This window comes from Chionomys nivalis, chromosome X, assembly GCF_950005125.1.
Source record: "Chionomys nivalis chromosome X, mChiNiv1.1, whole genome shotgun sequence".
NCBI lineage: Eukaryota > Metazoa > Chordata > Mammalia > Rodentia > Cricetidae > Chionomys > Chionomys nivalis.
The window spans coordinates 35,379,113-35,401,999 of NC_080112.1; the positions used below are offsets into that span (position 1 = coordinate 35,379,113).

Here is a 22,887-nt window from a genome sequence, read left to right on the forward strand (position 1 = left end):
CTAATTTCCAACAAAGTTGACTTCAAACTAAAATCAATCAGAAGAGATGGAGAGGGACATTTTCTACTCATAACAGGAACAATTCATCAGGATGAAGTCTCAATCCTGAATATATATGCCCCTAATGTAAAAGCACCCACTTATGTAAAAGAAACATTACTAAAACTCAAGGCAGTCATCAAACTACAGACACTAATAGTAGGAGATTTCAACACTCCTCTCTCACCAATGGACAGGTCAATCAGACAGAAACCTAACAGATAAATAAGAGGATTAAGGGAGGTAATGAATCAAATGGACTTAACAGACATCTATAGAACACACCACCCAAATAGGAAAGAATATACCTTCTTCTCTGCAGCCCATGGAACCTTCTCGAAAATTGACCACATACTAGGTAACAACGCAAACTTACACAGTTACAAAAATAATATTAGTAACCACCTGTGTCTTATCGGATCACCATGGAATAAAGTTAGAATTCAACAACAATGCTACCCCCAGAAAGCCTATGAACTCATGGAAACTGGACAGTCAGCTACTGAACCACACCTGGATCAAGGAAGAAATAAACAAAGAGATTAAAGTCTTTCTTGAATTCAACGAAAACAAAGACTCAACATACTCAAACCTATGGGACACGATGAAAGCAGTGCTAAGAGGAAAGTTCATAGCATTAAGTGCCCACTTAAAGAAAATGGAGAAAGCACACATTGGAGACTTAACAGCCCACCTGAAAACTCTAGAAAAAAAAGAAGCAGACAAACCTAGGAGCAGTAGAAGACTGGAAATAATCAAACTGAGGGCTGAAATCAACAAAATAGAAACATAGAAAACAATATAAAGAAACAATGAAACAAAAAGCTGGTTTTTGGAGAAATCAACAAGATTGATAAACCCCTATCCAAACTAATCAAATGGCGGAGAGAGAATACACAAATTAAAAAGATCAGAAATGAAAGGGGAGACATAACCACAGACCCAGAGGAAATTCAGAGAATCATTAGATCTTACTACAAAAGCCTGCATGCCACAAAATTGGAAAATGTAGAAGGAATGGACATTTTTTAGATAAGTACCATATACCAAAGTTAAACCAGGACCAGGTGAACAATCTAAATAGACCTATTAGTCGCGAAGAATTAGAAGTTGTTATAAAAAACCTCCCTACCAAAATAAGCCCAGGTCCAGCCAGCTTCAATGCTGAATTCTACCAGAACTTCCAAGAAGACCTAATACCTATACTCCTTAATGTATTTCACAGTATAGAAACAGAGAAGTCATTGCCAAATTCCTTTTATGAAGCTGAAGTTACTCTGATACCAAAACCACACAAAGACTCAACCAAGAAAGAGAACTACAGGCCAATCTCACTCATGAATATTGATGCGAAAATACTCAATAAAATACTGGCAAACCGAATCCAAGAACACATTAGAAAAATTACCCATTATGATCAAGTAGGCTTCATCCCAGCGATGCAGGGCTGGTTCAACATATGAAAATCTATCAATGTAATCCATCATATAAATAAACTGAAAGAAATAAACCATATGATCATTTCATTAGATGCTGAAAAAGCATTTGACAAAATTCAACATCCCTTTATGATAAAGGTCTTAGAAAGATTAGGGATACAAGGGTCATACCTAATTATAATAAAGGCTATTTATAGCAAGCTGACAGCTAACATCAAATTAAATGGAGAGAAACTCAAAACCATCCCATCGAAATCAGGAACACTACAAGGCTGTCCACTCTCTCCATACCTCTTCAATATAGTGCTTGAAGTTCTAGCAATAGCAATTAGACAACATAAGGGTATCAAAGGGATTCAAATTGGAAAGGAAGAAGTCATTATTTGCAGATGATATTATAGTGTACATAAGCGACCCCAAAACCTCCAGCAAAGAACTCCTACATCTGATAAACACCTTTAGTAGCGTTGCAAGATACAAGATCAATTCCAAAAAATCAGTTGCCCTCCTATACACAAAGGATAAGAAAGCAGAGAGGGAAATCAGAGAAGTATCACCCTTCACGATAGCCACAAATAGCATAAAATATCTTGGGGTAACTCTAACCAAGGAAGTGAAAGATCTATTTGACAAGAACTTTAAGTCTTTGAAGAAAGAAATTGAAGAGGATACCAGAAAATGGAAGGATCTCCCTTGCTCTTGGATTGGGAGGATCAACATAGTAAAAATGGCAATTCTACCAAGGGCAATTTATAGATTCAATGCAATCCCCATTAAAATCCCATCAAAATTCTTCACAGATCTTGAGAGGACATTAATCAACTTTATATGGAGAAACAAAAAACCCAGGATAGCCAAAACAATCTTATACAATAAAGGATCGTCTGGAGGCATTACCATCCCTGACTTCAAACTCTATTACAGAGCTTCAGTATTGAAAACAGCTTGGTATTGGCATAAAAACAGAGAAGTCAATCAATGGAATCGAGTAGAAGACTCTGATTTTAACCCACAAACCTATGAACACCTGATTTTTGATAAAGGAGCTAAAAGTATTCAATGGAAGAAAGAAAGCATCTTCAACAAATGGTGCTGGCAGAACTGGTTGTCAACCTATAGAAGAATGAAAATAGATCCATATCTATCGCCATGCACAAAACTCAAGTCCAAATGGATTAAGGACCTCAATATCAGTCTGACCACACTGAACCTGATAGAAGAAAAAGTGGGAAGTACTCTACAACATATGGGTACAGGAGATCACTTCCTATGTATATCCCCAGCAGCACAGACATTAAGGACAACATTGAATAAATGGGACCTCCTGAGACTGAGAAGCTTCTGTAAAGCAAAGGACACTGTCACTAAGACAAAAAGGCAACCCACTGACTGGGAGAAGATCTTCACCAACCCTGCAACAGACAAAGGTCTGATATTCAAAATATATAAAGAACTCAAGAAACTAGACTTTAAAATGCTAATTAACCCAATTAAAAAATGGGGCACTGAACTGAACAGAGAATTCTCAAGAAAAGAAATTCAAATGGCCAAAAGACACTTAAGGTCATGCTCAACTTCCTTAGCGATCAGGGAAATGCAAATCAAGACAACTTTAATATACCATCTTACACCTGTCAGAATGGCTAAAATCAAAAACACCAATGATAGCCTTTGCTGGAGAGGTTGTGGAGTAAGTAAGGGGCACACTCATTCATTGCTGGTGGGAATGCAAACTTGTGCAACCACTTTGAAAATCAGTGTGGCGATTTTTCAGAAAATTTGGGATCAACCTACCCCAAGATCCAGTAATACCACTCTTGGGAATATACCCAAGAGATGCCCTATCATATGACAAAAGTATTTTTGTTCAACTATGTTCATAGCAGCATTGTTTGTAATAGCCAGAACCTGGAAACAACCTAGATGCCCTTCAATGGAAGGATGGATGAAGAAAGTGTGGAATATATATACATTAGAGTACTACTCAGCAGTAAAAAAACAATGACATCGTGAATTTTGCATGCAAATGGATGGAAATAGAAAACACTATCCTGAGTGAGGTATCCCAGACCCAAAAAGATGAACGTGGGATGTACTCACTCATAATTGGTTTCTAGCCATGAGTAAAGGCCATTGAGCATATAATTTGTGATTCTAGAGAAGCTAAATAAGAAGGTGAACCCAAAGAAAAACACATAGTCATTTGCCTAGATAGGGGAAGTAGACAAGATTGCCGGGCAAAAACTGGGAACTTCGGGATGAAGTGGCATGGGGCTAAGGGTAAATGGGGTGAGAAATGTGAGAAGGGGAGGATGGGGGGAGCTTGGAGGAATGGGATGCTTAGGATAAAGGAAGGGTGGATACAGGAGCAGAGAAATATATATCCTAATTAAGGGAGCCATCTTAGGGTTGGCAAGAGACTTGACTTTAGAGGGGCTCGCAGGTGTCCAGGGAGATGTCCCCAGCTAGTACCTTGGGCAACTGAGGAGAGGAAACCTGAAATGACCCTATCCTATAGCCATACTGATGAATATCTTGCATATCACCTTAGAACCTTCATCTGGCGATGGATCGAGATAGAGACAGAGACCCAAATTGGAGCAATGGACTGAGCTCTTAAGTTCCAAATGAAGAGCAGAAGGAGGGAGAACATGAGCAAGGAAATCAGGACTGCGAGGGATACACCCACCCACTGTGACAGTGGAACTGATCTATTGGGAGCCCACCAAGGCCAGCTGGACTGGGATTGAATAAGCATGGGTTGAAACTGGACTCTCTGAGCATGGCAGACAATGATGGCTGATGAGAAGCCAAGGAAAATGGCACTAGGTTTCGATCCTAATACATGAACTGGCTTTATGGGAGCCTAGCCTGTTTGGATGCTCACCTTCCTGGACCTAGATAGAAGTGGGAGGACCTCGGTCTTCCCGCAGGGCAGGGAATTTGGACTGTTCTTCAGTCTTGAGAGGGAGGGGGAATGGAGTGGGGGCAGGAGGAGTGGAATGGGGAGAGGGGGAGGGGAGTGTGGGGAGGGGGCAATGTGCGGGAGGAGGGGGAGGGAAATGGGAAACGGGGAGGAGGCGGAATCTTAATTTAAAAAGAATAAAATAAAGAGAAAAAAAGATGGAATCCCACAGTTGTATTGTTTTGCATTTCTCTGATGGGTAAAGATGTTGAGTATGTATTTCCTTAAGTGCCTTTAGGCCATTTTAGATTCCTCTGTTGAAAGGTCTCTGTTTAGGTCTGTACCCCTTTTTTATTGAATCATTTATTCTTTTGATGACCAATTTTTTGAATTCTTTGTATATTTTGGAGATCAGCCCTCTGTCTAATATGGGGTTGGTGAAGATCTTTTCTTATTTTGCAGGCTGCCGTTTTGTCTTGTAGACTGTGTCCTTTGCTTTACAGAAGTTTCTCAGTTTCAGGAGGTCCCACTTATTAATTGTTTTTCTCAGTGTCTGTGCTACTTATATTTAGGAAGTGGTCTTCTGTACCAATGCATTCAAGTGTACTTCCCACTTCCTCTTCTATGAGCTTCACTATTGTTGGTTTTGTACTGAGGTCTTTGAGCATTTGGACTTTAGTGTTGTGCATGGCGATAGATAAAAATCTCTTTGCATTCTTCTACAAGCTGGCATACAGTTATGCCAGCATCATTTGTTGAAGATGCTTTCTTTTTTATTGTATAATTTTAGATTCTTTGCCAAAAATCAAGTGTTCATAGGTGTGTGGATTGATATCTGTGTCTTCAATTTAGTTCCATTGGTTCCCCTGTCTGTTTTTATGACAATATCGGGCTATTTTCAGCACTGTAGCTCTGTAGTAGAGCTTGAAGTTAGGAATTGTGATGCCTCCAGAAGTTATTAGTGCACAGGATTGTTTTGGCTATCCTTGGCATTTTGCTTTTCCATATGAAGTTGAGTATTATACTTTGGAGGTTTGTGAAGAATTGTGATGGGATTTTGATGGGGATTGCATTGAATCTGTAGATTGCTTTTGGTAGAATTGCCTTTTTATTATGTTGATCTGATGGAGGTGGGTCTTGTATTAATCTGTTGCTTTCATTGGTTAATTAATAAAGAAACTGCCCAGGCCCATTTAATAGGCCAACCCTTAGGTGGGTGGAGTAAACAGAAGTAAATGCTGGGAGAAAGAAGCTGAGTCATGAGTCGCCATGATTCTCCCACTCCAGATAGATGCAGGTTAAGATCTTTCCTGGTAAGCCAGCTCGTGGGACTACCCAGAATATTAGAAATGGGTTAGATCAATATGTAAGAGCTAGCCAATAAGAGGCTGGAATTAATGGGCCAGGCAGTGACTAAAAGAATACAGTTTCCGTGTAATTATTTTGGGGCATAAGCCATGCGGGCGGCCGGGTACCGGAGACGCAGCCCCGCTGCTCTTAATACAACATTGATCCATTTTTTGATATCTCCTTCAAATTCTTTCTTGGAAGAATTAAAGTTTTTGTTGAATAGAACTTTTACTTGTTTGATTAGTGTTACCCCAAGATATTTTGTTATTTGTGGTTATTGTCAAAAGTAATGTTTCTCTGATTTCTTTCCCAGATCTTTATCATTTGTATATAGGAGGGCTACTGATTGTTTTTGCATTGATCTTGTATCCTGCCACATTGCTGAATGTGTTTATCAGCTGTAGGAGTTCCCTGGTAGAATCCTTGGGGTCACTTATGTATACTATCTTATCATCTGCAAATAGCAAAGTTTGACTTCTTTCTTTCCAGTTTGGATACCCTTGATCTCCTTTTGTTGTTTTATTGCTTTAGCTAGAACTTCAAGAACTATATTGAAGAGATGTAAAGAGTGGATAACCTTTTATTGTTTCTTATTTACTATTTGAGTTTCTCTCCATTTAATATGATGTTGGCTGTTGGCTTGCTGTATATTGCTTTCATTATGTTTAGATATTGTTCTTGTATCCCTGATCTTTCCAAGACCTTTATCATTAAGGGCGTGTTGGATTTTATGAAATGCTTTTTAAGCATCTAATGAGATGATCATATGATTTTTTTCTTACAGTTTATTTATATAATGGATTACATTGATAGATTTTCATATGTCAAATCATCCTTGCATCTCTGGTATCAAGCTGACTTGATCGTGACAAATTTTTTTGATGCATTCTTGGATTTAATTTGCCAGTCTTTTAATGAATATTTTTGCATCAATGTTTATGAGTGAGATTGGTCTGTAATTCTCTTTCTTGTTTGAGTCTCTATGTGGTTTTGGTATTAGGGTAACTGTAGCCTCATAAAAGGTGTTTGGCAATGTCCCTTCTGTTTCTATTATGTAGAACAATTTAAGGAGCATAGGTATTAGTTCTTCTTTGAAGTTCTGATAGAATTCTGCAATGAAACTATTCTGAGCTGGGCTTTTTTTTTTTTGGTTGGTAGGCTTTGATAACAGCTTCTATTTCTTTGTAGGTTATAGGTCTATTTAATTTATTCACCTGATCTTGATTTAAGTTTGATATGTGGTACCTACTCAGAAAATTTTTCATTTCTTTTACACTTTCCAATTTTATGGAGTACGGGTTTTTGTAGTATGAACTAATTATTCTCTGAATTTCCTCAGTGTCTGTTATAATGTCCCACTTTTCATTTCTGATTCTGTTAATTTGGATGTTCTCTCTCTCTGCATTTTGATTAGTTTATATAAGGGTTTGTTTTGGTTTTCTCAAAGAACCAACTCTTTGTTTCATTGATTCTTTGTGGGTTTTTTTTGTTTTTGTTTTTGTTTTTTTTTTGAGACAGGGTTTCTCTGTGGTTTTGGAGCCTGTCCTGGAACTAGGTCTTGTAGACCAGGCTGGTCTCGAACTCACAGAGATCCGCCTGCCTCTGCCTCCCAAGTGCTGGGATTAAAGGCGTGCGCCACCACCGCCCAGCCAGTGGGTTTTTTTTTTTGCTTCTCTTTTATTGATTTGATTTTTTGCTGTCTTCCACTTCTCCTGGGTGAGTCTGCTTCTTTTTGTTTTAGAGCTTTCAGGTTAAACTAGTGTGAGGTTTCTCCACTTTCTTTTTGTAGGCACTTAGTGCTATGAAATTTCCTGCTAACACTGCTCTCTTAGTGTCCCATAGGTTTGGGTAAGTTGTGCCTTCATTTTTGTTGAATTCTAGGAAGTCTTTAATTTCTTTATTTTTTCCTTGACCCAGGGATGGTTCAATAGAGCACTGTTTTATTTTCATGTGTTTGTGTGCTGTCTGTAATTAGTGTTGTTGTTGATTTCTAACTTTAAGCCATGGTGATCTGATATGATACAGGGGGTTACTCCAATTTTGTTTATCTGTTGAGGTTTGCTTTGTTTAAGGGCATGTGGTCAGTTTTAGAAAAGGTTCCATTAGGTGCTTAGAAGAAGCTATATTCATTTGTGCTTGGGTGAAATGCTCTATAGCTTTCTGTTAAGTCCATGTGAGGCATGACATCTTGATGGAGGAAGGTCATTGGTTAATTAATAAAAAAAAACTGCTTGGCCTCATAGGTTAGAACATAGGTGGGTGAAGAAAACAGAACAGAATGCTGGGAGGAAGAGGAAGTGAGCTCAGATGCAGGGCAGCTCCTCTCAGAGTCAGATGCAATGAAGCAAGCCGCCAGGTCAGACATGCTGAATCTTTCCTGGTAAGCGCACCTAGTGGTGCTACGCAGATTATTAGAAATGGGCTAAATTAACACGTGAGAATTAGCCTAGAAGAGGCTAGATAAAATGGGCCAGGCAGTGTTTAAAAGAATACAATTTGTGTGTTTTTATTTCGGGGCATGAGTTAGCCAGGCGGCCAGGAGCCGGACGGGAATGCTGCCCGCAGCTTCTACTACAGAATGGCCCCCAACATGTGGACAACTGCATCCACAGAAAGCCTGAGAAAGCTTGGGAAAGAATAGAGTAAAGCATATTTTCTTGGTAGCAGCAATTTCTCGGGTCTGCTCTGCCTGCTAGAGGCAAGCAAGCGCTCTCATCTAAGAGATGCTTCCTGACTCAGCTTTAGCTGCAAACCTTGCAGCTCTTTTAAGAGGTTCTGCCATGAAACACTTGAATGGTGTTGATGAAAAGCTGAACACATGCCTGTCTGTTTTCAGCCGTAGCAGAAAAAAAGCTGCGCTGATTTAAAATGCCGGTTTTCTGGGCTGTCCGGCCAGGGCAAACTCTGACTTTCAAGCAGGCAGTCCTGACTATGGAGCTCTTGAGTGTTGCTTAATACTGCTGCAGCTTGCTTGCTGGCAAGGACCTTGAAACATTGTAGAGTTGTGGCGATAAACAGGGCTCTGGCCGGTACTTCAGCCACAAGGCTGAGATGGCAGAAAGCTAAGGAATAGGCTGGATCTAGCTGCCAAAGCCACGGCTTTAATCCTACCCATATTGCTCAGTAATTTAAAGGCTCGTGTGGTCAGAAAAAGAGATATACAGTAAAGAGAGATTCAAAGACAAAGAAAATTTCTAAATGATTTACAGTGTGTTTAAAAAATATATGCAAGCTAAAAGTTAAAGTTCTTAAAAGTAACAAAAAAGGAAGAGAGTTGTTGGGTGTGGTAGTACACACCTTTAATCCCAACCTTTGGGAGGCAGAGGGAGATTGACCTCTGTGACGTCAAGGTGTGGTAGCACACGCCTTTTATCCCCAATGCCTGGTAGGCAGAGACTGAGGGATCTCTGAGAGTTCAAGGACAGCCTGATCTACAGAGTTATTCCAGGACAGATATACAGAGAATATAAAATAAAAGTAGAAATAAATGAAATAGAGGCTAAAATAAAGTCACACAAAGATGGGAAATACACAGAGAATCTTGATACTGTATGCTATTATGCTCTCTTTGAATTGTTTGAATACTGAGAAAAGAGCAACAACTGCTAAAAGATATATGTTTATAAATGTTGCTGGACTAATCCAACATAGATATTTTGAAAATACCTTGACTTTAAAATTTGTATCTAAAGACATGATGCTTTGGAAAGGAGTTTCTTTTTTTGTTTTCACAGAGGATGAGACCCTGTGGATTTCTTCTACTCCAATATGGTATGATAGACCACACCCTCCTGAAAGATTGCTGTGAACACCTTCAGAAAATTACTTTGCTCAACTGCCGACTGAGATGAACCTAGCAGACAGGTTATCCCATAAAAGACCTGAATAACAGCGCCCCCATTCAGCAGGAAGCAGTTTGGAGAGAAATAACTGGGCCCATATTCCCAAATACTGTTTATAAATGTTCTTTTACATTTAAAGGGAGATATGATATAGATATGAATAATTTGCATTGATATGGATTTTGCTTTAGTGATTTAAATTTAAGGTCAATTTTGTCATATGTATATGTACTTCTGATATTGATTAAGGTATTGTGATTGTGTAGCTCATGTAAAAATGTTATGTATATAAGTTGTTAATGAATAGTTATCTATAATAGTCAAGTTTGTAGTCATGTTAGATTTTCTAGATGTACATAGATATATTTTAGATAGACATTCTTCATATCTTTCAAAGACTACGGAATATGCTATTTAATGTTTTAATAACTTAGGACTTTTCATGACAATGAGACACTCTGCTCCTGGCAGCACCAATCTACTTCAAGAGGAAGATGGGCATCGAAGAGGCTACTTAAGGAGTTTGATAGCCATTTGGGCAAGAAACTGCTCTTGCCTGGACTGTTGCATAAATTGGACACAAAGAACCCGCAGAGAGAGGACTGTTGAACTTGCCTAAAGGTGAGATGATCTTTCCGGGTTCCTGGTTCATGAATGAGTCTGCGAGACATTCTGCAGGACACAGCAGATAGTGACTGATCTGCCTTTGAAATTTCCTGCTTCATGGAAATGTCTCTGGATACTATGGACCTGTAGGCCGAAGATGGATGCCCCAACGGTACAGAGGAACTTTGGGTGACTGTTCAGGCAGCGATATGTCTCTGTGATTTCTAGAGTTTTGTAAGTTGCTTGCTTCTCATTTACTTAGGTAATATTATATCCTTCTGGAGTCTTTGATGGAGTTGAAGAATAGATAGATAGTTATAGTTTTCCTTAGTTATGATAAAGATAAAATAGATGTAAATATTGTAACTGTAATTCTTACTTGATAACTGTTTTGTTATATGCAATTTTGCTATGTTAAAGTGAAAGCCTTTCCTTTTTGTTTAACATTGACGAAGTACAAAATGAAATAGACAGACTTAATGAACAATCAAGTGAGGAAATACTAAAAGTAGAACAAAAATATAAAAACCCCGCCAACCATTTTTTCAGAAGAGGTCAGAATTGATTGCTAAAATCCCAAATTTTTGGGTAACCACATTTGTCAACCATCCACAAGTGTCTGCACTGCTTGGGGAGGAAGATGAAGAGGCTCTGCATTATTTAACCAGAGTTGAAGTAACAGAATTTGAAGACATTAAATCGGGTTACAGAATAGATTTTTATTTTGATGAAAATCCCTACTTCAAAAATAAAGTTCTCTCCAAAAAATTTCATCTGAATGAGAGTGGTGACCCATCCTCAAAGTCCACTGAAATCAAATGGAAATCTGGAAAGGATTTGACAAAATGCTCGAGTCAAACACAGAATAAGGCCAGCAAGAAGAGACAACACGAAGAGCCAGAGAGCTTCTTTACCTGGTTTACTGACCACTCTGATGCAGGTGCAGATGAGTTAGGAGAAGTCATCAAAGATGACATTTGGCCAAACCCCTTGTAGTACTATTTGGTTCCTGATATGGACGATGAAGAGGTAGAGGCAGAAGATGAAGATGATGTTGATGAAGAAGAAGGCTTGAAAGATATTGATGAAGAAGGAGATGAATGTGAAGAAGATGAAGATGATGATGAAAGAGAAGAAGGAGAGGAGGATGAGGTGAGGCTGACTAGCACAGAAGACTGATGGATTCCGACTCTCTTTTTTATTTTCTTTTTATTTTTTAAATTTATCCAGTCCCTGGGAGCAAGTTGCAGTCATTTCCCTCCTGTCCCCAATCCCTCTTGTGCTCAGTCACCCTGTATCTGAGGTCTCAATACCATGGTTCTCAACTTATTTTGGGGGAAATGTCTTGAGCAAAATACAATGGGAAAAGAATCTCCACTACTCTGTTCTACATTCACTTTTATCTTTTCTTGTCTTAAACTGTGGATTCAACACCACCACCAGCGTGCTCTGTGGGAAAAAAGAAAAGTTCTCCAGCCCCCTTGGCTCTGCTGGAGGCTGGGGGGTGCTAGACCCCTGTGTAGTAGTGCATAGAATTCTAGCTTTTTTCCTTTCTCTGTGATTACACTGTGTCTATGTGAATACAGACAGTTAACATTTACCAACATGTATCTGTCTACTTTTTCTTGTTTAATAAAAAGAAAAAAAAAGAAAAAAAAGGGGGTTTAGAAGGTCAGCAAGGGTGGGTTTGAAGTGTCTGGATGGGTAAATGGGCATTGTGACAACATGGCTTCTCCTTTGGCATGTTTAATTGTGATGTTTAACAGACATCCTTGCAGTTTAAGATGACACTTTTAAAATAAAATTCTCTCCTAATGATGACTTGAGCCCTACCACTCAATGGGAGAATCAGCAGAACCTGTAGGTGTTTATTTGGAGTTCACATTCTCTGTTGTAACTTTATTTTTAACTTTTTTTTTTATTTTTAGTTTTTTGGTTTTCATTGGAAGGAAAAGATGCTCATTTTAAATGTTGAAGTGTACAAGTTGCTTTGTTACAATAAAACCAATGTGTACACAAAAGACCGGATGCTTTTCTATCAGAACAGATGCTCAACATGACCTTCCAAGTTTGACCTGCATAATGACATCATGTCAAACTTTTTCTCCCTAACTTCATATTTTTTTGATATGCACTTTGCAGGATGACCTCAGGGCTATGCAGATTGAGTTAAAGGGATGTGAATCATGTCTTAATGTCTCCGTAACTGGGTGATGTGGGTACAGTTTGCTGCAATGGACTTGTACCCATGATTTTTATCTCAATTTGGCATTTTTTAAACGAGCCTTTAGTTACCTGGATATTATGGCAGCACCTGCTCCCACCATGTCACAGACCTGTTGCTCTAATGCTATCTGTACGAAGCATAGCTGCTGGCGGGTCTTCATTGGCAATTTGAACTGACCAAGGAAATGGGCTTTCAGAGTCAGCAGTCTTTGGGGTGGTTGGGAGTGCACTGTCCCAGGTATGTAGCAAAGCTCTCAGACTCTGTGAATCTGGGTGGATAAAGAAGTTTTGTCTGCTCAATGCCATTGTGCAGAGAATAATGTTTTGGAAAGCTACCTGATACATAAGCTTTTTAATGCTGTAAAATAGAGCTAAAATTAAATGCCACTTTTCAGAGATGATTAATGGACAGCCTGGTCAAATTCAAAGCTTTTTGATGTATAAAACTTTATAAATGGAACTACTCCATCAATAGGCAAAGTGTAACCAAATCTGTCTAGATGGATAGTGTGTAATTTCTGCACAGGACTCTATTTAGTAAATACATCACTGTATACTTCAGGAATCTTGCTCCAATAAAGGAACATAAAGATTAAAAAAAAAAAAAAGAAAGAAAATTACTTCACTCAACTTCCGACTGAGGTGACCCTGGCACACAGGTTACACCATGAAAGATCTGAATAACAACACCCCCATTCAGCAGGAAGCAGTTTAGCGAGAAAAAACTGCGCCCATGTTCCCAAATATTGTTTATAAACGTCCTTTTACATTTAAAGGGGGATATGATATAGATATGGATAATTTACATTGGTATAAGTTTTGCTTTGTTGATATAAATTTAAGGTCAATTTTGTTATATGTATATATATGTATGTATGTATTTTTGATCTTGATTAAGGTATTGTGATTGTGTAGTTAGTTCATTTAAAAATGTAATATATATAGGTTGTTAATAGATAATCATCTATAATAGTCAAGTTTGTAGTCATGTTAGTTAGACTTTCTAGATGTGCATGGATATATTTCAGATAGGCATTCATCATATCTATCAAAGGTTAGAGAATATGGCATTTTAAATGTTTTAATAACTTAGGGTTTTTCATGACAATGAGACACGTCTGCTCCTGGCAGCACCAATCTACTTCAAGAATAAAGAAGATGGGCATCGAAGAGGCACCTTATGGAGTTTGATAGCCATTTGGTCAAGAAACTGCTCTTGCCTGGACTATTGTATAAACTGGACACAGAGAACCCACACAGAGAGAGGACTACTGAACTTGCCTAAAGGTGAGATGATCTTTCGGGGTTCCTGATTCATGAAAGAGTCTGCTAGACATTCTGCAGGACACAGCAGATAGTGACTGAACTGCCTTTGAAATTTCCTGCTTCATGGAAATGTCTCTGGATACTATGGGCCTGTAGGCCGAAGATGGATGCCCCAATGGTACAGAGGAACTTTGGGTGACTGTCAAGGCAGCGAGATGTCTCTATGATTTCTAGAGTTTTGTAAGTTGCTTACTTCTCATTTACTTAGGTAATATTATATCCTTCTGGAGTCTTTGATGGAGCTGAAGAATAGATAGATAGTTATAGCTGTTTTCCTTTGTTATGATAAAAGATAAAATAGATGTAAATATTGTAACTGTAATTTTTACTTGATAACTATTTTGTTATATGTAATTTTACTATGTTAAAGTTAAAGCCTTTCCTTTTTGTTCAAACAGAAAAAGGGAAAATGATGGAGGAAGGTCATTGGTTAATTAATAAAAAAACTGCTTGGCCTCATAGGTTAGAACATAGGTGGGTGGAGAAAACAGAAAAGAATGCTGGGAGGAAGAGGAAGTGAGCTCAGATGCAGGGCAGCTCCTCTCAGAGCCAGACGTGATGAAGCAAGCCGCCAGGTCAGACATGCTGAATCTTTCCCGGTAAGCGCACCTAGTGGTGCTACGCAGATTATTAGAAATGGGCTAAATTAATGCATGAGAATTAGCCTAGAAGAGGCTAGATATAATGGGCCAGGCAGTGTTTAAAAGAATAAAATTTGTGTGTTGTTATTTCGGGGCATAAGCTAGCCAGGCGGCCAGGGGCCAGGCAGGAATGCTGCCCGCAGCTCCTACTAAAACATCTGTTATATCTCATTTCTCTGTTAAGTTTCTGTCTGGTTGATCTGTCCATTGGTGAAAGTGGGGTGTTGAAGTCTCCTACTATGAGTGTGTGAGGTTTGATGTGTGACTTAAGCTTTAGTAATGTTTCTTTTACATAAGTGGGTTCCCTTGTATTTGGGGCTTAAATGTTTAGTACTGAGACTTCATCTTGATTGACATTTCCTGTAATGTGTATAAAGTGTCCTTCTCCATCTTTTCTTTTTTTGAAAAAAAAATTTATTTATTATTTATTATGTATACAGTATTCTGTCTGTGTGTATGGCCAGAAGAGGTCACCAGACCTCATTATAGATGGTTGTGAGCCACCATGTGGTTGCCGGGAATTGAACTCAGGACCTTTGGAAGAGCAGGCAATGCTCTTAACCACTGAGCCATCTGATTGATTTTAGCTTGAAGTCTATTTTGTTAAATATTAGAATAGCTACACCTGTTTGTTTCTTGGTTCAATTTGATTTGAAAAGTTTTTCCCATTCCATTATTCAAGTAATGTCTGTCTTTGAGGTTGAGGTGTGTTTCTTATGTACAGGAGAAGGATGGATCCTGCTTTTGTATCCATTGTGTTTGCCTGTGTCTTTTTATAGGCGAATTGAGTCCATTGATACTAAGACATATTAATGGCAGTGATTGTTAATTCTTGTTATCTTTTGGTGGTAGTGTTTGTGTGTTTCCCTTCTTTGGAGTTTGCTGGTGTGATGGTTTCTGTTGCCTGTGGTTTTTTGGGGGGGGCAGTTAGATTTCTTGGGTTGGAGTTTTCTTTCTAGTACTTTCTATAAGACTATATCTATTGTTTAAACTTTAGTTTGTCATGGAATATCTTTTTTTCTCTATTGATGGTGATTGAAAGCTTTGCTGGGTACATTATTCTGGGCTGGCATCTGTGGTCTCTTATTGTCTGCAACACATCTGTCCAGGACTTTCTGGCTTTCATGGTTTCCATTGAGAAGTCAGAAGTCAGGGGTAATTCTGATCGGTCAGCCTTTATATGTTACTTGGCCTTTTTCCTTTGCAGCTCTTAATATTATTTCTTTATTTTGTATGTTTTTTGTTTTGATTAATATATGGCAAGGGGATTTTTTTATTTGGTCCAATCTATTTGGTGTTCTGTAAGCTTCTTGTACCTTTATATGCATATCCTTCTTTATGTTTGGAAAATTTTCCTCTATGATTTTGTTGACTATATTTTATGTGCCTTTGAATTGGAGTTCTTCTCCTTCTTCTATACCTATTATTCTTAGGTTTAGTCTTTTCATGGTGTCCCACATTTCCTGGATGATTTGTGTTAAGAATTTTTTGAATTTATCATTTTCCTTGACTGATGAATCTATTTCCTTTATAGTATCTTCAACATTTGACATTCTTTCTTTTATGTATTGTATTCTGTTGGTTATGCTTGCATTGATAGTTTCTGTTTATTTATCAGATTTTCCATTTCTTGATTTCCCTTGGTTTGTGTTTTCTTTATTGACTCTATTTCAGTTTTCAAGTCTTGAGCTGTTTCCTTTACCTGTTTGATTACTTTTTTTTTATTTTCTTGTGTTTCTTTAAGAGATTTATTGATTTATTCTGATTTATCTTTTTCTTTTCCTCCATTTGTTTAAGGGAATTTTTCATTTTCTCTTTAAGGGTCTTTATCATCTTCATAAAGTTATATTTAAGATTATTTTCTTCTGCTTCTTCTAAGTTAGGATGATCAGATCTTCCTGTTGTATGACCACTGGGTGCTAGAGTTACCATGTTGCCTTTTAGGTTGTTTAATTAATTTTTGCATTGACATCTACCCATCTCTTCCTCCAATTCATGCTGGCAGTGTTTTTGCCTCTTGGTCCAATAACTGAAGCTGCTGTCTGTGTCTAAGGAAGCTGCTTTAGTCTACTCTGTGCAGTCACTGTTTGTGTCAGTGAGCTGCTGAGGTCCCTCTTGGCCTACTCTCTAGTTTTTCTCTGTGCAGTTGCAGCCTGTGCAGGGAATGGGTAGTTTTGGGGATGGAGTGGACCTAGTAGCTTATAGGGTCTGATCAATGGGGGTGGATGTTGAAACAGCCTACCTGCAGGAAATTTGCCTGCTAACTGGCTAGTGAAACTGAGGCAGGTGGGGGAGGGGCCTGGCATTTTGCCCCAGTACTGAGGGTCTAGAGAGTGGGATGCCTATCTGTCTGACTGATCACTCAGCTCTTGCTCTGCTTTGTGCAGTTGCAGCCTGTGGTTCTGAGTTCTTTGAATGTATTTATAATTGATGCTTTGAAGTCATTGTCCTGTGCATTAGATAAATTACTTTTCTCAGAGACTAGTACAATGGAGGTGCTGATTTCTAGAAGAGACAAATTATCTTGGTTATTAATGTTGCTTGTGTTTTTACCACCATATGGTGTCTTGATAGGTGGGGTGGTGCTTTGTTTCTGGGGGAGCCTACCCAGAGTTCTGAGTCAAAGTTCACAATGTGCTGGTACTGGAGAACATGGTCATTAGAGTACTGATAGGCAGGCAAGGAGGAGAATGGATCTGGGGAGATCTACCTAAAATTCCTTGTTTGCCTCTACACAGTGCTGGTGCTGTTTGGGGCCATGGAAGTGACTGACAGTGGGTGGGACAATGAGTCTGGGGAATCTATGATGGGTTTCTGCATATTATTTAGTATTACAGTAGTCACCAAGGTGCAAGAACTCTGATCTTTCAATAAAGAATGTGGGGTTTGGTGATGTAAAAGGTGTTTCAGTGAGTAAAAGTGTTTGCTGCAGTCTGTCAACAGTTTAATCCCCAGAACTCACATGGTGAAAGGTGACAACAAACTCCTGTAAATTTTCTTCTGACATCCATAGCAACCACACTCAGAGCAAATAAATAAACAATGTAGTAAAAATACTTTTAAACGAAAGTATGGATATTTGCATTAAAGGGTATAGTTAGTTAATGTCTCCAATTCTTAGCACTTCAGGATCCAGTCCAGTGTTTGGCTGTATCTGGGACTTGATTGAATAGCCAATTGGAGGTCTGGCTACCTCTCTCCAACATGGAATTCTTTTTTTTTTTTTTTTTTTTTTTTTTTTTTTTTTTTTTTTTTTTGGTTTTTCGAGACAGGGTTTCTCTGTGGTTTTGGATCCTGTCCTGGAACTAGCTCTTGTAGACCAGGCTGGTCTCGAACTCACAGAGATCCGCCTGCCTCTGCCTCCCAAGTGCTGGGATTAAAGGCGTGCGCCACCACCGCCCGGCCATGGAATTCTTTCAGTGGCTGTAGAGTTTCTAGTTGGGCTTTGATTATTTCTCAGTAATGTCACTCTTACTCTTTAATATTTGAAAATACTTCTCTCATTGTAATATGTGAGGGCCGAATTATGCAGGTCCATATTTAACATTGTCTGGCAGTCAGAGAATCTGAACAATTTACAAGGCATAATTTGCACCTTCTACACAGGAGGGGATCACCTGGCTCTTTTGAAGCAAAGCAAATGCAGTATCACCTCAACAGGTGCAAGGATATGCTAATGTTGTTTTGCTCCTTCTATTGTAAATCAGGAGGTCACCTAGGGAAGAGGTGTTTTCAGTCTATGTGACAAAATAGGCACAAGCAAGACATGACCTAAGTTATCCCCCCTGCTACCTAGGAAAAAATGCTAATAAAGTTTTTGTTAATTTCCCTCTCAGTTTGCATGGATAAATAAAGCAGTTTGAAAAATAAACGTGGGTGATTTCAGGATTTAAATGATCACTGAACTCCCTCCCGATACTGTCATGTGACTTGTGTCTTCATTCCCATGCCTCCACTCTGTATGAGAAATGTTTTATGTTGGGGCTGGACACCCCCCCCCCCAGTAATAGCTTATGTCCCACCTCATTGCCTCTAAGGGAAACTCCAAGGGGGAAGATTTAACCTTTTTCAATTCTCAGGTTGTCAGGCTTGAGGGCAAGTACCTTTACCTGAGCAACAGTCTAGAGAGTCCTCAGATACAATTGTTGCAAAAAAACAGCAGAACCCCCCCCCATTTTTTTTGAGAAAGAATCTTACTATGCAGCCTACATTTAGGTGTTAAGCCTCCTGCCTCAGCTTCCCGACTGCTGGAATGACAGGTGAGTACCATGATACTCAGCACAATGAATCTTTTTCTAGCATATACAATAGAAACAAATAATATAGCTGTTAACATTTCCGAGTATTAACTTTACTATGGTTACAGTTTATTCATACCACATCTGATTTCCACTTAAAACTCACAGAAATAATTTTCTATGTCATTAAATACTTTTCCTAAAAGAGATTCTTACAAGGATGTACAATAAGTGCTATAATTTATTGAAACAGTCTTGGCTATTAGGCATCTGCTCAGAATCATACTGCTAGGAGTCAGTTTTCCCTCTAGGCTGGCTTCCACAGTCACACATGAGTGACTGTGCTTCTGGGTATTCTACCAAAATGTGTTAATTTCCAGTGGAAAAGTAATGTACATCTCTGATTTCTACTTTTTTTGAGGGGTACCAAAGCACTATTTCTGAAAATTCTGAGTTTATGTCTTATCACCTAGAATTGAGCTAAATCAGACTGCATTGCAGGGGAACAGGCTGAGATTACTGTGGTTGGCTGTATGTCTATAGTAAGGGATAGGAGTACATTTTCTGCAAATTAAAACCAAAGCTAGGAGAAATAAAGTAGGGGGCATGAGAGATGGAGAGTGTCTTGGTTTGAGTTTACTAGAGAAAAACTAAAACTAAGATTTTCTCTTCTGATTAAGATACTTATATAATGTTTGTGTATTGATATATATTTACCATATAGCAATGTATATTTGTACAGTGTTTATATTTGGAGGTCATTATCCTCATTTGTGACACAGTTGTTTATTGTCTTAGTCTTTAAGTTAGATAGATATTGAGAATTATGTAGATTAAATAGTCATCTAAGTTTGTCATTTATAATTAGACTAATCAGGTTCTTTAGATATATAGAGATTATACTCAGTATAGATAGATAATCTTCAACCTCTTTAAAGAGCTGTAGAAAATGGCCTTTAATCTAACTCATAGTTTTGTGATAGTGAGACACAATTGCTCCTGGCAACACCGCTCTATTCCCAAGAGAATGTTGAGCACCAAAGACACTCCACCTGGAGCCTTTCTTTTTGGCAGAACTGGCCTTTGGGCCAAGAAATGCCCATACCTCAAACACTGACAGAGATACAGAGCGTGCATCAATGGATAAAACAGGACTGTCATATCCTGCCAAGACAGGGTAAGATAGTTTTGAAAAGTTCCTTGCCTTTAATAATGGTATGTCAGTTATGTTAGGCCTTAGCCAAAGTTGGTTGACTCAACATTGCAAACGAGACTTTGGGTGATTGCCCAGGTAGTCAGTTGTCTCTGTCAATTGTTGCACATTTTGGATATATCTTGTTTGTTAAGTAATATTTATTCTCTTCTCAGATCTTTGATGGAGTTGAAGATTATATAATTGTAGTTACTCTCTACGTTATTTAGACTCCTTGAGATAGAATGTTTAGCAAAACTTTTGTTCTCAATATTGTTTTGTTATATTTATTATTTGTTATTATTGTATATAGTTGTATTTGGTTTAGTTCTGTCTTATTTAGACAAAAGGGGGAAATGTAGGGATAAGTCCCACCCCTTAGGGGGCGTGTTCACCTCGGGCTAATGTTTACTTATAAATCTGGCGAGTGTGCTCGCAGTGCTTGCTTCTGCTTTCCTGGTCTCTGCAGGAATGGTGGTTCTGTAAGTCTATTTCCCCATTAAAGCTGTATATATTTTTACAATCTGTCTGCATTCGTTCATGCCATTACAGAAACTCATAATGTGTAAGAATAGAAACACCAACATTCAAGCAGTGTTGTCAAATAAGCAACACAAATTCTTTTAGTGAACATTTATTTGTTATTGAAATAGTGATAAAGCATTTAATATTTTTATTTCTGTTCACAACAATAAGCAGACTAAAATATTAAGCCCTGTTATATTTTGACAATTTTCAAGAACAACTGTAATAAAAACAGCAAAGACACAAATGCTCACTGATCCAGGTCATAACAGGGAGTGGTCAGCTGACCCTCACAGGGCTTTGCAACAATACTCAGCAGAAGCCACTTTGTAATTGCTGGCACTAAATAGAGAAGTGGAATTCTCAGCTAGATATTTAAGGAAATCATGCAGATACCTAGACACTTGCATAGGACTATGCCTACTAAAGAGCAAATGGGTCAATACAGTCCCAATTTGAGTAAATAATCGTAGGAGGTGTGGAGCCCCATAAACCTGAGAAATTGGAATATGAGGATAAGCCAGGTGGATTTCGGCAAACTGGGGCTTTTCAAACTTGCAGAGCAGCTGGGTGCCCAGCATCCTGTTGAAGTACTCTCTTATTCTATACACAAGTTCATCAACAGAATATTCTCTATTATCAGCATTTCCCTGTGATTTCACAAAAGTGACATACTCCACAAGAATAGTATCTACATTCTTCTCAGCAGGGAGTTGGAATAACTGCTTATGCTTGTTTATCAGTTCCCAGTCCTCAACAAGACATGGCTTAAGTTCTTCAGGCAACTTCAATTCAACTCCCATTCTCACCTTCCCTGCCTGCCCAGATCGACCAGTGGTGACAGTCCCAGCCACATTCTGGTGAGGAATCTGTGGTACTATGCTGGTACCACTGCCAACTCTGTTTTCTTGAATATTCTGCATGTTCCTTGGCACTGGCATGTTAGGCGCGCATCCTGAAGAAGAGGGTTTCTCCACAGGAAAGCTTTTTTTCCATGGAGTGATGACCTTTCGCCACAGGGTACCCACTCTCTACTTTGTTAACTTTCTCAGCAGTGTAGCTGCTTTGGGAAGACTGATCTTTCTCCTCAGAATGAACTTTCTCAAAACAGATGACTTTCTTTTCCATGTTACCTTTCTCACCAGAGAGTTCTCTCTCTGCAGGACATCCTTTCTCAACAAAGTGACCTCTCTCCCCTGCGAGCACTTTCTCTGTAGAGCAGACTCTCTGGGAAGATAGACTTTTCTCTGCAGGATGACTTGTTTGGGGAGGGCAGCTTCCCAGGGCAGATAGATGTTTCTCTGTATGTTGGCTTTTCTTTGGAGCCCTATGTCTCCCTGTGGGGCCATCCTTCCTTGCAGAGGGTCCTCTCCCTGCAGAGTTACCCCTTTCAATTGAGTGACCCTCCTCTGCAGGGCAGATTTTCTTTGGAGCCTGACCACTTTCTGTGGGGCAATCTTTTGCTGCAAAGAATCCTCTCTCTGCATAGTTGGTCCTCTCATCTGTATGACCCTCTTTTCCGGGAGAGGGTTCTCTCTTTGCAGAGATACCACTCTCAGATGAATGACCCTCTTTGGCCCAGTAGGTTTTGATGGGCTGACCACTCCCTGCAGGGCGATCTTCACCTGCAAAGGGTCTTCCTGCTGCAGAGTTACCCCTTTCATCTGAGCGACCCTCCTCTGCAGGGTGGCTTTTCTTCAGAGGCTGACCTCTCCCTGTAGGGCGATCTTCACCTACAAAGGGTCCTCTTGCAGCCAAGTTAGCCCTGTCAACTGACAGACCCTCCTCTGCAAGGCGGCTTTTCTTCAGAGGCTTACCTCTCCCTGTGGGGTGATCTTTTCCAGAAGAGGGTCCTCTCTTTGAAGAGTTATCCTTCTTAGATGAATGACTGTCCTCTGCAGGGCAGCGTTTGATGAGGTGACCTCTCCTTGCAGGGCGATTTTCATGTGCAGAGGGTCTTCTCTCCTCAGAGGTACCCCACTCAAATGAGTAGCCCTCTTCTTCAGGGTACCTTTTTCTGAGGTGAAGCCTCCTTGTGCGGCGATCTTTCCCAGGAGATGGTCCTCTCTTTACAGAGTTAACCTTCTCAGATGAAGTACTCTCCTTTGCAGGGAGGCTTTTGATTGAGCGACCACTACATGCAGGGCGATCTTCACGTGCAGAGGGTTCTCTCTCCTCAGAGTTACCCCACTCAAATGAGTAATCCTCCTCTGCAGGATAACTTTTTCTGAGGCGAAGCCTCCTTGTGTGGTGATCTTTTCCAGGAGAGGGTCCTCTCTTTGCAGAGTTATCATTTTTGGATAAATGACTCTCCTCTGCAGGGCAGCTTTTGAAGAGGCGACCTCTCACTGCACCGTTAGTCTTCTCTGGTGAGTGACCCTTCCCTGCCAGGTGATTTTTTTCAGCTGGCCGAACTCTCCCCAAGGGGTGACCTTTTTTCTCTGTGGAGAGTTCCCTCTTCACAGAATGGCCTCTCTCTAGCTGGTGATCGCTCTCTGCAGAAATAAATTTCTTGACTGAGGGTTCTTTCTCTTCAGGGTGATGGTTCTCAGTATAGC

General features: G+C 39.4%; 1 protein-coding gene and 1 pseudogene across 1 annotated transcript; one reads left to right on the top strand and one right to left on the bottom strand.

Annotated features, from left to right (window-relative positions):
• Window positions 1-11,360, top strand: part of LOC130868328 (protein SET-like) — a 59,631-nt pseudogene extending 48,271 nt beyond the window's left edge.
• A 9,259-nt stretch (window positions 11,361-20,619) lies between these two features.
• Window positions 20,620-21,144, bottom strand: LOC130867896 (mortality factor 4-like protein 2). Its single transcript, XM_057760120.1, has one exon. It carries the CDS (start codon window positions 21,130-21,132, stop codon window positions 20,620-20,622), a length of 513 nt encoding a protein of 170 aa, XP_057616103.1. The 5' UTR covers window positions 21,133-21,144.
• Between the last annotated feature and the right edge of the window lie 1,743 nt (window positions 21,145-22,887).